Source organism: Oncorhynchus tshawytscha, linkage group LG14, assembly GCF_018296145.1.
Source record: "Oncorhynchus tshawytscha isolate Ot180627B linkage group LG14, Otsh_v2.0, whole genome shotgun sequence".
NCBI classification, from domain to species: domain Eukaryota; kingdom Metazoa; phylum Chordata; class Actinopteri; order Salmoniformes; family Salmonidae; genus Oncorhynchus; species Oncorhynchus tshawytscha.
This window is the reverse complement of record NC_056442.1, coordinates 42,901,378-42,916,159: the sequence shown is the minus strand read 5'-3', so window position 1 is coordinate 42,916,159 and position 14,782 is coordinate 42,901,378. Positions and strand designations below refer to the sequence as shown.

The 14,782-nt window shown below is 44.7% G+C and overlaps 1 protein-coding gene across 2 annotated transcripts in view; it reads right to left on the bottom strand.

The window, feature by feature from the left end:
- The window catches only part of LOC112267238 (chloride channel protein 2), a 464,010-nt gene that overhangs the window by 84,349 nt on the left and 364,879 nt on the right, over window positions 1-14,782 (bottom strand). For both annotated transcript variants that reach the window (XM_042297555.1, XM_042297556.1), the window contains exons 3-6: window positions 7,954-8,085; window positions 7,060-7,188; window positions 6,861-6,994; window positions 5,326-5,403 (exon numbers count right to left, since the gene is read on the bottom strand). In XM_042297555.1, the coding sequence (XP_042153489.1) occupies window positions 5,326-5,403; window positions 6,861-6,994; window positions 7,060-7,188; window positions 7,954-8,085 (473 nt within the window). The remainder of the gene's footprint in view (window positions 1-5,325; window positions 5,404-6,860; window positions 6,995-7,059; window positions 7,189-7,953; window positions 8,086-14,782) is intronic.

Genomic DNA, 14,782 nt, shown 5'->3' with positions numbered 1-14,782 from the left:
AAAATGTATTCATGCTTAGTTACTTCTAAGTTAGACTACTGCAATGCTCTGATTTCCGGCTACCTGGATAAAGCACTAAATAAACTTCAGTTAGTGCTAAATATGGCTGCTAGAATCCTGATCCTGACAAATTTGATCATATTACTCCAGTGCTAGCCTCCCTACACTGGCTTCCTGTTAAGGCAAGGACTGATTTCAAGGTTTTACTGCTAACCTAAAAAGCATTACATGGGCTTGCTCCTACCTTTCTTTCCGATTTGGTCCTGCCGTACAGACCTACACGTATGCTACGGTCACAAGACGCAGGCCTCCTAATTGTCCCTAGAATCTCTAAGCAAACAGCTGGAGGCTGGGCTTTCTCCTATAGAGCTCCATTTTTATGGAATGGTCTGCCTACCCATGTGAGAGAGACAGACTCGGTCTCAACCTTTAAGTCTTTACTGAAGACTCATCTCTTCAGTAGGTCATATGATTGAGTGTAGTCTGGCCCAGGAGTGTGAAGGTGAATGGAAAGGCTCTGGAGCAACAAACTGCCCTTGCTGTTTCTCCCTAGCAGGTTCCCCTCTTTCCACTGGGATTCTCTGCATCTAACCCTATTACAGGGGCTGAGTCACTGGCTTACTGGTGCTCTTCCATGCCGTCCCTAGGAGGGGTGCGTCACTTGAGTGGGTTGATTCACTGACGTGATCTTCCCGTATGGGTTGGCGCAAATCCTTGGGTTGTGCCGTGGCGGAGATCTTTGTGGGCTATACTCGGCCTTGTCTCAGGATGGTAAGTGGATGGTTGAAGATATCCCTCTAGTGGTGTGGGGGCTGTGCTTTGGCAAAGTGGGTGGGGTTATATCCTGCCTGTTTGGCCCTGTCCAGGGGTATCATCAGATGGGCCCACAGTGTCTCCTGACCCCTCCTGTCTCAGCCTCCAGTATTTATGCTGCAGTAGTTTGTGTCGCGGGGCTAGGGTCAGTTTGTTATATCTGGAGTACTTCTCCTGTCTTATCTGGTGTCCTGTGTGAATTTAAGTATGCTGTCTCTAATTCTCTCTTTCTCTCTTTATTTCTCTCTCGGAGGACCTGAGCCCTAGGACCATGCCTCAGGACTACCTGGCATGATGACTCCTTGCTGTCCCCAGTCCACCTGGCCGTGCTGCTGCTCCAGTTTCAACTGTTCTGCCTGCGGCTATGGAAACCTAACCTGTTCCAGACCTGCTGTTTTCAACTCTCTAGAGACAGCAGGAGTGGTAGAGATACTCTCAATGATCGGCTATGAAAAGCCAACTGACATTTACTCCTGAGGTGCTGACTTGTTACACCCTCGACAACTACTGTGATTATTATTAAATTGACCATGCTGGTCATTTATGAACATTTGAACATCTTGGCCATGTTCTGTTATGATCTCCACCCGGCACATCCAGAAGAGGACTGGCCACCCCTCATAGCCTGGTTCCTCTCTGGAGGTTTCTTCCTAGGTTTTGGCCTTTCTAGGGAGTTTTTCCTAGCCACCATGCTTCTATACCTGCATTGCTTGCTGTTTGGGATTTTAGGCTGGGTTTCTGTACAGCACTTTCTGATATCAGCGGATGTAAGAAGGGCTATATAAATACATGTGATTTGATTTGAGAAGAGTGGAGGCTGTTATAGCAGCAAAGGTGGGACCAACTATGTTAATGCCCGAGATGTTGACAAGCAGGTGTCCACATACTTTTGGTTATGTAGTGTATGTTGACATAGCTGTTAGCTCAGGTAGACTATCTGTACAATGTCTTCTGTTACATAACCATGTATGCCTTTTCGATCCCAAATTACAGTCAGGCAAATGCAGCCTGCCTTTATCATGGTCCAGTAAGCAGGAATACGGTTAATTCCGGGTGTCAGGACCATTCAGTGTATAGTCTGCTCAGGATCCATCTGTCCGCTACTCTCAAGGCCTATGGAGAAGTGACCAACATGCACATCAAAGAGCATCTCTCCTCTCTCTCAATAGCACAAGTTTGAGTCCAAGTTAAGGCAACAATGTGTTTATATTACGCGGTCCGAATGATGGCTTTTATGGGTTCTTCATTCTGAAACACACCAAATCATCCTTCCCTTTAATCTTGCGTGATCTGTTTGCATTATGGACACTCATATTAACCATACTCCCATCTACCCCTAGATGAAAGAATTAGCATGGAAAATCAGTCGTCATCACCAGAACTGACACTGCTTCGTCCTCCCTTTCATGTTATGATATCTAAATGCTGAGCACGGATGGCACCTGGCAAATCTCTGTTCAACATTGATGCTGGCAACCAATGACAAAGTACTGGAACTCATCACGGCTCTGGTTCCTTAGTCACCACTGTGGGCACATGACCATCTGCTGCTGTGACGTTACATTTTTATTCTACATGAGTTCCTGCAGTATTGCTATATGATCATGATTGTGTCAGCCGTTATGGGATTTTGATGAATAATGACTAAATGATGTATACATTTAATTTAAAACTCTAACTAAACAGAATACTACTATGTTACTGTATGGATGTATGAATCTTATTATAATCATAATACTGAATATAATGTGTGTAATTTTAGACAAGAATTAGAACAAGGACTGTCTGTTCCTTGTTAGAAACGAATGGAGCTATCGTCAGACTGTCTGGAATGGTGTGTTCCTTACAGGACATTCTGTCTCTACCCAGGGAGGGGAGAGACCTTGGGCTTGTAGTAGATTGTATAACAGATGGCAGACAATGTGGGAAGCCTTGTGAACTATATTGCCATTGTATCGGAGAGGAGGAGCAGCATTCAAAACGCTATGATGAAATGTGATGTATATAAACCAATGTACATTGTATTATGATCAGTACTCTCGAGAATAAACGCTGTTGATTGATTTTGAGACTGGTCTATGTCCATTTTATGCAAATAAGTATCTTATAAATTCTTAGAAATGGGCAGAGTATTTTAATTGATTTGGTTGATGAACATATAGGAATGAAATTACTTTAACAGCCATATGGTCCAGTAGCTATGTTGCATTTGTAGAATATCCTCATATACCAAGATGACAGCTCATCCTGCCTCAGCGAAGCCCCCTGGCAGTGCATTTATATTGCAGGTGGTTGGCTAGGTTCATGGCAGGTGGGTTCATACAACTTACGGTTGCCTAGTTAGGTGGGTAGAATATTTTCCATGTACCAAGATGACAGCTCATCTTACCTCATCGGGGTACCCGGCGATGCGTAATATGAGAAATAGACATACTGCTGCATTAGTTCATGCTACACAGTTAGTATTAACACACAGGCCTAGTAGACAGTCATGTAATGGAGAATGACCTTAGTTGGTCTATTGAGAGCTGCTAAACAGTGATGAGTTTACCTACCAGTACCATGCCTCATTAAGTTTGCTATAATGGCGTCAGCCATGGCCAATAGCCTACATGTTGCCATCTTTGCTGGCTACTTGATATAAAATATATTGCATATAGCTACAGGTGGTTGACCGGGTCATATTTCTTAAGGTTGCTTATTAGATAAGGATATATTTTTATGAAGACCCACCAGATGATTATTAATTTACTTTCAGTGAGAGCACCTGGCGGTGCGTCTCCAGGGCAGTTGGGTTCGTACTGCTTACGGTTGCTAGTTAGGTAGCATATTCTCATATACCAAGATGACAGCTCATACCGCCTCAAAACGAGGCTACCCGGCGGTGCGTCTCCAGGGCAGCTGGGTTCGTACTGCTTACGGTTGCTAGTTAGGTAGCATATTCTCATATACCAAGATGACAGCTCATACTGCCTCAAAACGAGGCTACCCGGCGGTGCGTCTCCAGGGCAGTTGGGTTCGTACTGCTTACGGTTGCTAGTTAGGTAGCATATTCTCATATACCAAGATGACAGCTCATACTGCCTCAAAACGAGGCTACCCGGCGGTGCGTCTCCAGGGCAGTTGGGTTCGTACTGCTTACGGTTGCTAGTTAGGTAGCATATTCATATTCCCTCTTGGGGGGGGACTGTTATAGTTTAGCGCTCTCACTGCTTGGAGTTAATTTCCTATACTGAACAAAAATACAACTTCAAAGATTTTACTGAGTTACAGTTCCCGTAAGGAAATCAGTCAATTGAAATACATGTATTAGGTTGTAATCTATGGATATCACATGACTGGGAATACAGATATGCATCTGTTGGTCACAGACACCTTAAAAAAAAAGTAGGGGCGTGGATCAGAAAACCAGTCAGTATCTGGTGTGACCACCATTTGCCTCATGTAGCGCGACACGTCTCCTTCGCACAGAATTGATCAGGATGTTGATTGTGGCCTGTAAAATGTCGTCTCACTCCTCTTCAATTGCTGTGTGAAGTTGCTGGATATTGGCGGGAACTGGAACACGTTGTCATAAATCTTGATCCAGAGCATCTGAAAGATGTTCAATGGGTGACATGTCTGGTGAGTGTGCAGAACAGGGACATTTTCAGCTTGCAGGAATTGTGTATAGATCCTTGTGACATGTGGCTGTGCTTTATCATGCTGAAACATGAGGTGATAGCGTGTGAACAAGGGGCCTCAGAATCTAGTCATGGTATCTCTGCATTCAAATTGACATCGTTAAAACACAATTGTGTTCGCTGTCGGTAGCTTACGCCTGCCCATACACGAACCCCACCGACACCTTGGGGCATTCTGTTCACAACTTTGACATCAGCAAACCGCTTTCCCACATGACACCATACACATGGGTCCGATGTTGAGAGGCTGGTTGGACGTAGTGCCAAATTCTCTAAAACGACATTGGAGGCGGCATATGGTAGAGACATGAACATTACATTCTCTGGCAACTGTTCTGGTGGACATTCCTGCAGTCAGCATATCAATTGCACGCTCCCTAAAAACTTGAAACATCTGTGGCATTGTGTTGTGTGACAAAACTTCACATTTTAGAGTGGCCTTTTATTGTCCCCAGCACAAGGTACACCTGTGTAATTATTATGTTGTTTAATCAGCTTCTTGATATGCCACATCTGTCAGGTGGATGGATTATCTTGGCAAAGGAGAAAATCTCACTAAAACAAATTTCTTCACCAGATTTAAGCGAAATAAGCTTTTTGTGCGTACGGAAAAATTCTGGGATCTTTTATTTCAGCTTATGAAAAATGGGACCAACACTTCACATGTTACATTTATATTTTTTTCAGTGTATATTAAGCTACCCTGAAGCAGCAGAGCATATATCGCTAATACTTGCATTATTCATTTCTTAATGAATGGTTTAACTTATTTCTGCAAGATCACATTGATACCAATGTGGTAACTTGTGTGTGTCCAAGTGTGGTTTACCTCGTAGATTCCACCAAACAGAGACATGAATTTGCTGAGGAGTGCAGCACACAGACTGGCAATGTGAACAAACGGACCCTAGAGAGAGAGGGAGAAAGAATCACTTGTGAATGATTTCCTAAAAACTTCAGTATATCATTGATTAATCTCAAAACTTTCCGAAGAAGATTTCAATTCTGTTGTATTCTTCCAACCCCCTCTCCACCCTCCTTCATCCCCCTCTACCCTCCTTTATCCCCTTCTCCTCTCTACTCTCCTTCATCCCCCTCTCCTCTCCACCCTTCTTCATCCCCCTCTCCTCCCCACCCTCCTTCATCCCCCTCTCCTCCCCATCCCCCTTCATCCCCCTCTCCTCCCCATCCCCCTCTCCACTTCCTTCCACCCTCCATCCCCCTCCCCTCTCTACCCTCCTTCATCCCCCTCTCCACTTCCTTCCACCCTCCATCCTCCTCCCCTCTCTACCCTCCTTCATCCCCCCCCCTCTCTACCCTCCTTCATCCCCCTCTCCTCCCATCCCCCTCCCCATCCCCCTCTCCACTTCTTTCCACCCTCCATCCCCCTCCCCTCTCTACCCTCCTTCATCCCCCTCTCCTCTCCACCCTCCTTCATCCCCCTCTCCTCTCCACCCTCCTTCATCCCCCTCTCCTCCCATCCCCCTCCCCCTCTCCACTTCTTTCCACCCTCCATCCCCCTCCCCTCTCTACCCTCCTTCATCCCCCTCTCCACCCTCCTTCATCCCCTCTCCTCCCATCCCCCTCCCCCTCTCCACTTCTTTCCACCCTCCATCCCCCTCTCCTCTCCACCCTCCTTCATCCCTCTCCTCTCCACCCTCCTTCATCTCCCTCTCCTCTCCACCCTCCTTCATCCCCCTCTCCACCCTCCTTCATCCCCCTCTCCTCCCCATCCCCCTCCCCACCCCCTCCCCACTTCTTTCCACCCTCCATCCCCCTCTCCTCTTCTTTCCACCCTCCTTCATCCCTCTCCTCTCCACCCTCCTTCATCCCCCTCTCCTCTCCACCCTCCTTCATCCCCCTCTCCTCTCCACCCTCCTTCATCCCCCTCTCCTCTCCACCCTCCTTCATCCCCCTCTCCTCCCCATCCCCCTCTCCACTTCTTTCCACCCTCCATCCCCCTCTCCTCTTCTTTACTCCCTCTTATCCCCCTCCCCTGTCCTCCCTCTCCACTGACCAACAGGGTGGCCTGAGTGCAACGTGTGTGGCTGTATGACAGGACATGTGTAACCACAACCCTCTGTGTGCTTCACTGTTAGAACCCCTTGTCCTATGAATTACAGATATATTGATTGATTTTATGAGTCTTCATGCCAGATTGCGTCTGCTAGCTGTCAAATGGAGTGTGTGTCTAAATAACTAGTGGAACTCCTGGAACAGACAGCAACAAGTGACAACTACCCAAACTCACACAAGCTTGACTGTGAGAAGAGGATGTGTGTGCGTCAAAAGACTGTGAGAGAGGTGAGAAGAATGTTAACCGAGCGTGTGTGCACGTGTGTGTGTACTGTGTGTGAGTGTTACCTCCTTGCCCAGAGGCATGCCACTGCCCAGGGCACAGGTGAGACCGATGACTTTGGCAACAAAGGTTTTAAAGGTGAGGTATTCTTTCAGCACTACACCCCTCAGAATGGTCTTCATCTCTGGGATACCTGAACCTAGAGGGGGAGAGGGGGTTATGGTGCTCTGATGCAGTCAGTCAGTCAGTGTATGTGTGTCTTACCTACGGCCTGTGGGGCCAGTATCTGTGTGAAGCCAGCTGAGAAGGTGATGAGCACCACAGGGTAGGTGACCCAGGCTAGGTACTGGAGAAACACATTACTCTCCAGTCCTCCGTACATCCACTTCTGTGCTGTGGACACACGCACAAACACACCAATATCAAATTGATGTCAATCAGAAAGTTAAACTATATCCAATATATAAATCGTGATAAAATATATTCATCATGAGAACTGCAATACATATCGTATTGGCAGTATCCTGATAATATCGTATTGTGAGGTCCCTGGCAATTCCCAGCCCTACTCATGAGTACAGCGACAAAACATTTGACAAAAGTAGAACCCACAGGACTCCTCTCCTAAAAATGACTGCTTTACATGGAGAGATCAAAAGTGTGTGTGTGTGTGGAAAGGGGGGGGATTTGTCTGGATGATCATCTTGCTTCTAGATGACTCACTCCTCTCCCCTCTTCACTTTCTCTACATGCAGTCTACCATCTGACACACACACACACTGCAGCAATGTGTGTAAATGTGTGCTTGACTCAAGATAAAGCACATTGACACCCACACACATACATGCTACACACAAACACATTTTAATGCTGCAAAGATGAAATTAAACCACATTTAAGCTAATCATACACACATGGACTTGCATGCAGCCCTGGTAGACAGTAATCTGCACTGCAGCTCATCATGAGCACACACCCTGGTTTGACGGGTGTGTGCGCGTGAACCACAGTGTCTGAGATTATCTTGAGTGTGGCTTAATGTCTTCGTTAGCTGCATGCAGGAAATGTGTCAGATTAAATGATTCAGACAGAGGGACAGTACAGCTGACTAGAGCCATCAGTAGACCAAGCAGTCTACCTCCTCCCCAAAGCCCTCACCTTGTAGACAGATGGCAATAGCGAAGTCGACCACCCAGCTGACCAGAGCCATGAATAGACCCAGGAGGATGAGGAAGATCCAGTCTTCACCGACACGAGAGATGAGGAACTTCTGGCAGCGCACCGTACAGACTGGAGGGAAGAGAGATACAGGTGCACACTGTTAGACGACAACAACAACACTTACTACTACAGTACCAGTGAGTAAAGTCAGTCAGAAGTACAATATAAACAAACCAACACATCTTACAGACTGAGGAGAGAAGTGTAGGTTAAAACTACATTACCCACCTTGGAGTCAGGACCATAATACAATGTAACCCCCTACACCCACAAGTACCCTTCGTCGATGTTCACTTTTGCACAGACACCTCTAGTCTCCTTTTACATGGGGGCTGTTTAATTCACACAGCTCTTTCTCTCATACACCCCCCACATAATACCTCTACCATTTCCCCCCCCCTATTTCCCTCGACTCACTCCTTTCCTTATTTCTCCACTCTCAAAGAGGAGATGTCTAGCAGGAGGGGTCCTCTAGTTCTCTACTTTAAGGACTGTCACATCAGACACGCCACAGTGTCCTAACATTAGTCCTGCTCTGCTCCCCTGTCATATTATTCAGTCTTCTCTGATCTCACCAACGTACTAAACCACACTAATGCTACTTTACTACACTACAAGATTCTGTCAGATGAGAGAGAATTCTGAATTTCTGTATCCCCCTCTTCCTTTTCCTTCTCATCTAAAGTATTATTACTCTCCCCACTTTCCTCCTCCTCTATAGTACGGCCTGTGTGTGCCATTGTATAGGGGAACAGGTTGTAATGTTGATGACATGGGGTGTATATCATTCACACGCAGATAGCACATGTAATGGAATAGGGTCCTTGAAGTGGACGTGTAGGGGTGGATTTGGGACAGAGAGGAGCAGACATAGCAATATATTGAATATTGTGTGGCGCAGGATGGCGACAGAGCAACATGCGTGTTTTTAGCACACTACAGTACACACTCTCCAATCAACACCTTCACAGTCTAACACACAAGCGCACACAGCTTACAAGCAGTGAGAAACACTTTGTGTGTGTTGCATCATCTCGCCCACGGCCCAGCTGTGTTCTAAAATCCCCTTCTGTTCTCTAGTCATCATGTGTGAGATGGTGTTTTGCGAAATGTGTATGTTTGTCACGGTTTACATAAAAAAATTGTCATTTAGCAGACGCTCTTAGAGCGACTAACAAGAGCAATTAGGGTTAAGTGCCTTGCTCAAGGGCACAGAGATTTTTAACCTAGTCGGCTTGGGGATTCGAACCCGTGACCTTTTTTTATTTAATTAACCACTAGGCTACCTGCCGCTGTCTGTGTGTGTTTGCATGTGTATGTGCGAGAGCATGTTCATGCAAACATACAGTACCAATCAAAATTTTGGAAACACCAACTCATTCCAAGATTTTTCTTTATTTTGACGATGTTCTACATTGTAGAATAATAGTGAAGACAAACTATGAAATAACAAGGAATCATGTAATAACCAAACATTAAAAAATATATATATATATTTTATTTGAGATTCTTCAAAGTAGCCAATCAGTTGTGTTGTGACAAGGTAGGGGGTACACAGAAGATGGTCTTTTTACCAAATAGGGCTAAGTCCATATTATGGCAAGAACAGCTCAAATAAGCAAAGAGAAACAACAGTCTATCATTACTTTAAGACATGAAGGTCAGTCAATGCTGAACATTTCAAGAACTTTGAACATTTCAAGTGCAGTCTCAAAAACCATCAAGCGCTATGTTGAAGCTGTCTCTCATGAGGACTGGCGCAAGAAAGAAAGACCCAGAATTTCCTCTGCTGCAGAGGATAAGTTCATTCGTTACCAGCCTCAGAAATTGCAGCCCAAATAAATGCTTCACATAGTTCAAGTAACAGCCACATCTCAACATCCACTGTTCAGAGGAGACTGCGTGAATCAGGCCTTCATGGTCAAATTGCTGCAAAGAAACAACTACTAAAAGGACACCAATAAGAAGAACAGACTTGCTTGAAACACGAGCAATGGACATTAGACTGGTGGAAATCTGTCCTTTGGTCTGATGAGTCCAAATTTGAGATTTTTGGTTCCAGCCTCCGTGTCTTTGTGAGACGCAGAGTAGGTGAACGGATGATCTCCACATGTGTGGTTCCCACCATGAAGCATGGAGATAGAGGTAGGTGAGATGGTGTTTGCTGGTGACACTGTCAGTGATGTATTTAGAATTCAAGGCACACTTAACCAGCATGGCTACCACAGCATTCTGAAGCGATACGCCATCCCATCTGGTTTGTGCTTAGTGGAACTATCATTTGTTTTTCAACAGGACAATGTCCCAAAACACACCTCTAGGCTGTGTAAGGGCTATTTGACTTTGAAGGAGAGTGATTGAGTGCTGCATCAGATGACCTGGCTTCCAAAATCATCCGACCTCAACCCAATTGTGATGGTTTGCGATGAATTGGAGCGTAGAGTGAAGGAAAAGAAGCCAACAAGTGATCAGCATGTGGGAACTCCTCCAAGACTGTTGGAAAAGCATTCCTCATGAAGCTGGTTGAGAGAATGCCAAGAGCGTGCAAAGCTGTCATCAAGGCAAAGGGTAGCAACTTTGAAGAATCTCAAATATATGTTGATTTGTTTAGCACTTTTTTGGTTACTACATTATTCCATATGTGTTATTTCATAGTTTTTATGTCTTCACAATTCTAAAATGTAGAACATTTTCAAAATGTAGGAAAACCCTTGAATGAGTAGGTGTGTCCAAACTTCTGACTGGTACTGTACATGAACAAAAAATAAACTCATCATCAGGCAACAATTTCAAAGATTTCACTTAGTTACAGGTCATATGGAACTCAGTCAATTTAAATAAATAAATGAGGCCATAATCTATGGATTTCACGACTGGGAATAGAGATATGCATCTGCTGGTCACAGATAACTTTTTAACGTTACATTCTCTTGCAACAGCTCTGGTGGACATTCCTGCAGTCAGCATGCCAATTGCACACTCCCTCAAAACTTGAGACATCTGTGGTATTGTGTTGGGTGACAAAACTGCACATTTTAGAGTGGCCGTTTATTGTCCTCCGAACAAGGTACACCTGTGTAATGATTATGCTGTTTAATCATCTTCTTGATATGCCACACCTGTCAGCTGGATGGATTATCTTGGCAAAGGAGAAATGCTCACTAACAGTGTGTGTGTTCAAACCAGCAGCAGCTGTAATCTTGTCTGGTCTCTGAGCAGTAATGTTGTTAGCTCCGTCTGTGCTGCTATGACTCACTGGTTTTCCTGGGGTACACAGTACACACCTTACAACACTTACCCGTTTCATTCTTTATGGCAGGCAATAACCTGCATGCTATTTCCCTCCATCCCTCTCCTCTTTTTTTCCATTCACTCCATCCTGTCTTCCACCATCTCACCACTCTTCAAACCACGGCTTTAACTTTTCTTTCATTACTCTCATCCTTTTTTCATTTTCTACCTTCTATCTCTTCGTATTTGACTTCCTCTCCTTCCTGGTATTTTCTTTTCTTTCTCCCTCTTTCCACTTTACTTTTCCATTTCTTCTCTGTCCCTAGTTTCTTTACTTCTCCATCTCCTCTGTCTCCCTTGGACTATCCTTTAGCCTTATTTTTTCACTTTCTCTCTCTCCTTCCCTCTTTCTGGCTCTAGCAATAACACCCACATACCTGCTGAGACTAACTTAGGTCGTCTTGGATACAGAATGTGTCCGCTTCCAGCGCCAAGCACTTAATGTCTGAGTGAGAATGAATGAGTGAAGATAAACAAGTGAGAGAAAGGAAAGTGTGAACACAGTGAGTAAATGAGTAAGGGCAAAAGGGAAAATAATTCACCAATTGTGAATATGCCGTACTGACAGAATACGGAACATTACCCACCCCAATCAAATTAGCCATCCCATTTTTTATGCAATGTCAAATCAAATCAAATCAAATCAAATGTGATAGCATACTAAAGCAAAAATAACCTACATTAGAAATGTTCCATACGGGGAACGACTTACCACTGGGGAGACAACCAGCTGATGACTTCACACAGGGACGCAACTTTCACTGGAGACGGGGGGGACATATCCCCCCCCACATTCTGAAATTGCATTTTTGTCCCCTCTAGTTTGATCATTACAATGTGATACATAAAGCAGCTACGGTGTGCCTTAGGACCATGCGGACGCCTCAGAGTGGTCGTGTAGGCTGTTTGGAGTGTTCAGATAGACCACGTGGACAACATAGAGCGGGCTGACAGGCTGTGTGAAGGCAAAGCTTCTGGAAGGCTAGCTGGACCAGCATGAGAGATTTGAGCTTAATTCAGTGTGTATGAGTTGCGCTCTTTCACAAAGTTGAAATAGAAAGCGGAGCAGAAACTGGCTACTCTTTAGTTGATTGATGTAGCTGGCAAGGTAACTGCAGTTAAACTTAACAGAAAAAAACGAAACTAGTGTTTATTTGCAGTGCTGAGCTAGTATTCTAAGTGACATGTTGGTTAGCTAATGTATCATCCCCTCTCGACTGAGGTGAATGAATAAGCTACACTAGCTAGTAGCTACCACAGCCAGGTCAGCTCTAGCCTCTAGGTCTGTCAGATAGCGATATGCGGTAGCTGCTGTTACTATCTAACAGCTGTTGTTTGTATGGACATGTTTTGCAGCCTTTATTTAGTCCCGTTTCAACAGAAGTAAATGAACTTGGCTAGCTTTCGCCAGTTGATGTACAGTTAGCAAGAGAGCTAGCCAAAAGTTAACAAATGTAGTTATTCTTTTTGCCTCAATCACACTAGAACTGAATCAAATGATGAAACCATTTGCCAAACGATTGAAGACTGATTTGGTACGTTTTTTTAGTGCAACATGGGTTTTTATAAGTCAGTATGGCAATGTAAGGTTATCGATCTGTCAGTTTCTCTAGCTAATTCCTTACTTTTCACACTGACACACTAAACAGCTCTAACGTTACAGGCTTCACTGTCATGGTGCACAGTAGATGTCTGTGTGGGATTTCTTCATCCCGCACCCGCAGTTTTTCATACCGCACCCGCTGGCTTTCTGTCCAACTCCGACCCAAACCCAACCGCAGGCCTGCAATGTTATTTTAGGAATATGTGACACAGCATATTTGTGTGCAATTTGAAAAAAAAACTCTACAGCACAATTAGGCCTATGAGATTAATTACAGTGCTTTCGGAAAGTATTCAGACCCCTTAACTTTTTCACATTTTGTTATGTTACAGCCTTATTTTAAAATTGATGAAATACATAAAAATCCTTAATCTACACTCAATACCCAATAATGATAAAGTGAAAGCGAGACATTTTTGCAAAAGTATAAAAACCTAAAAACATGATTTACATAAGTATTCAAACACTGCTATGAGACTCAAAATTAAGCTCAGGTGCAACCTGTTTCCATAGATCATACTTGAGATGTTTCTACAACTTGATTGGAAATGATTTGGAAAGGCACACACACACACGTCTATATAAGGTCCCACAGTTGACAATGCATGTCAGAGCAAAAACCAAGCCAAAACCAAGCCAGAGCTGGCCGCCTGGCCAAACTGAGCAATTGGGGGGGGGCTCAGGGAGGTGACAAGGAACCTGATGGTCACTGACAGAGCACCAGAGTTCCTCTGTGGAGATTGGAGAACCTTCCAGAAGGACAAACATCTCTGCAGTACTCTACCAATCAGGCCTTTTATGGTAGAGTGGCCAGACAGAAGCCACTCCTCAGTAAAAGGCATGACAGTCCGCTTAGAGTTTTCCAGAAGGCACCTAAAGGACTCTGACCATGAGAAACAAGACTCTTTGGTCTGATGAAACCAAGATTGAACTCTTTGGCCTGAATGCCAAGCGTTATGTCTGGAGGAAAACCTGGCACCATCCCTACGGTGAAGCATGGTGGTGGCAGCATCATGTTGTGGGGATGTTTTTCAATGGATGGGACTGGGAGACTACCATACAGCCAAGACAATGCAAGAGTGGCTTCGGGACAAGTCTCAATGTCCTTGAGTGGCCTAGCCAGAGCCAGGACTTGAACATCTCTGAAGAGACCTGAAAATTGCTGCGCAGCAACACTCCCCATCCAACCTGACAGAGCTTGAGAGGATATGTAGAGAAGAATGTGAGAAACTCCCAAAAATACATGTGCCAAGCTTATAGCTGCCAAACGTGATTCAACAAAGTACAGAGTACACACACCCATACATAATATATAAAATAAAAGAAACTCAGCAAAAAAAGAAACATACTCAATGTCAACTGCGTTTATTTTCAGCAAATTTAACGTGTAAATATTTGTAGGAACATAAGAATCAACAACAGCCGTTAACTGAACAAGTTCGACAGACATGTGATAACAGAAATGGAAGAATGTGTCCTTGAACAAAGGTGGGGGTAAAAATCTAAAGTAACCATCAGTATAGCTGCATTAAGTTCTGCAGTGCATCTCCTCCTCATGGACTGCACCAGATTTGCCAGTTTTTACTGTGAAATGTTACCGCACTCTTCCACCAAGGCACCTGCAAGTTCCTGGACATTTCTGGGGGGAATGGCCCTAGCCCTTACCCTCCGATCCAACAAGTCCGAGACGTTCTCAATGGGATTGAGATTCAGGCTCTTCGCTGGCCATGGCAGAACACTGACATTCCTGTCTTGTAGGAAATCACGCACAGAACGAGCAGTATGGCTGGTGGCATTGTCATGCTGGAGGGACATGTCAGGTTGAGCCTGCAGGAAGGGTACCACGAGGGAGGAGGATGTCTTCCCTGTAAT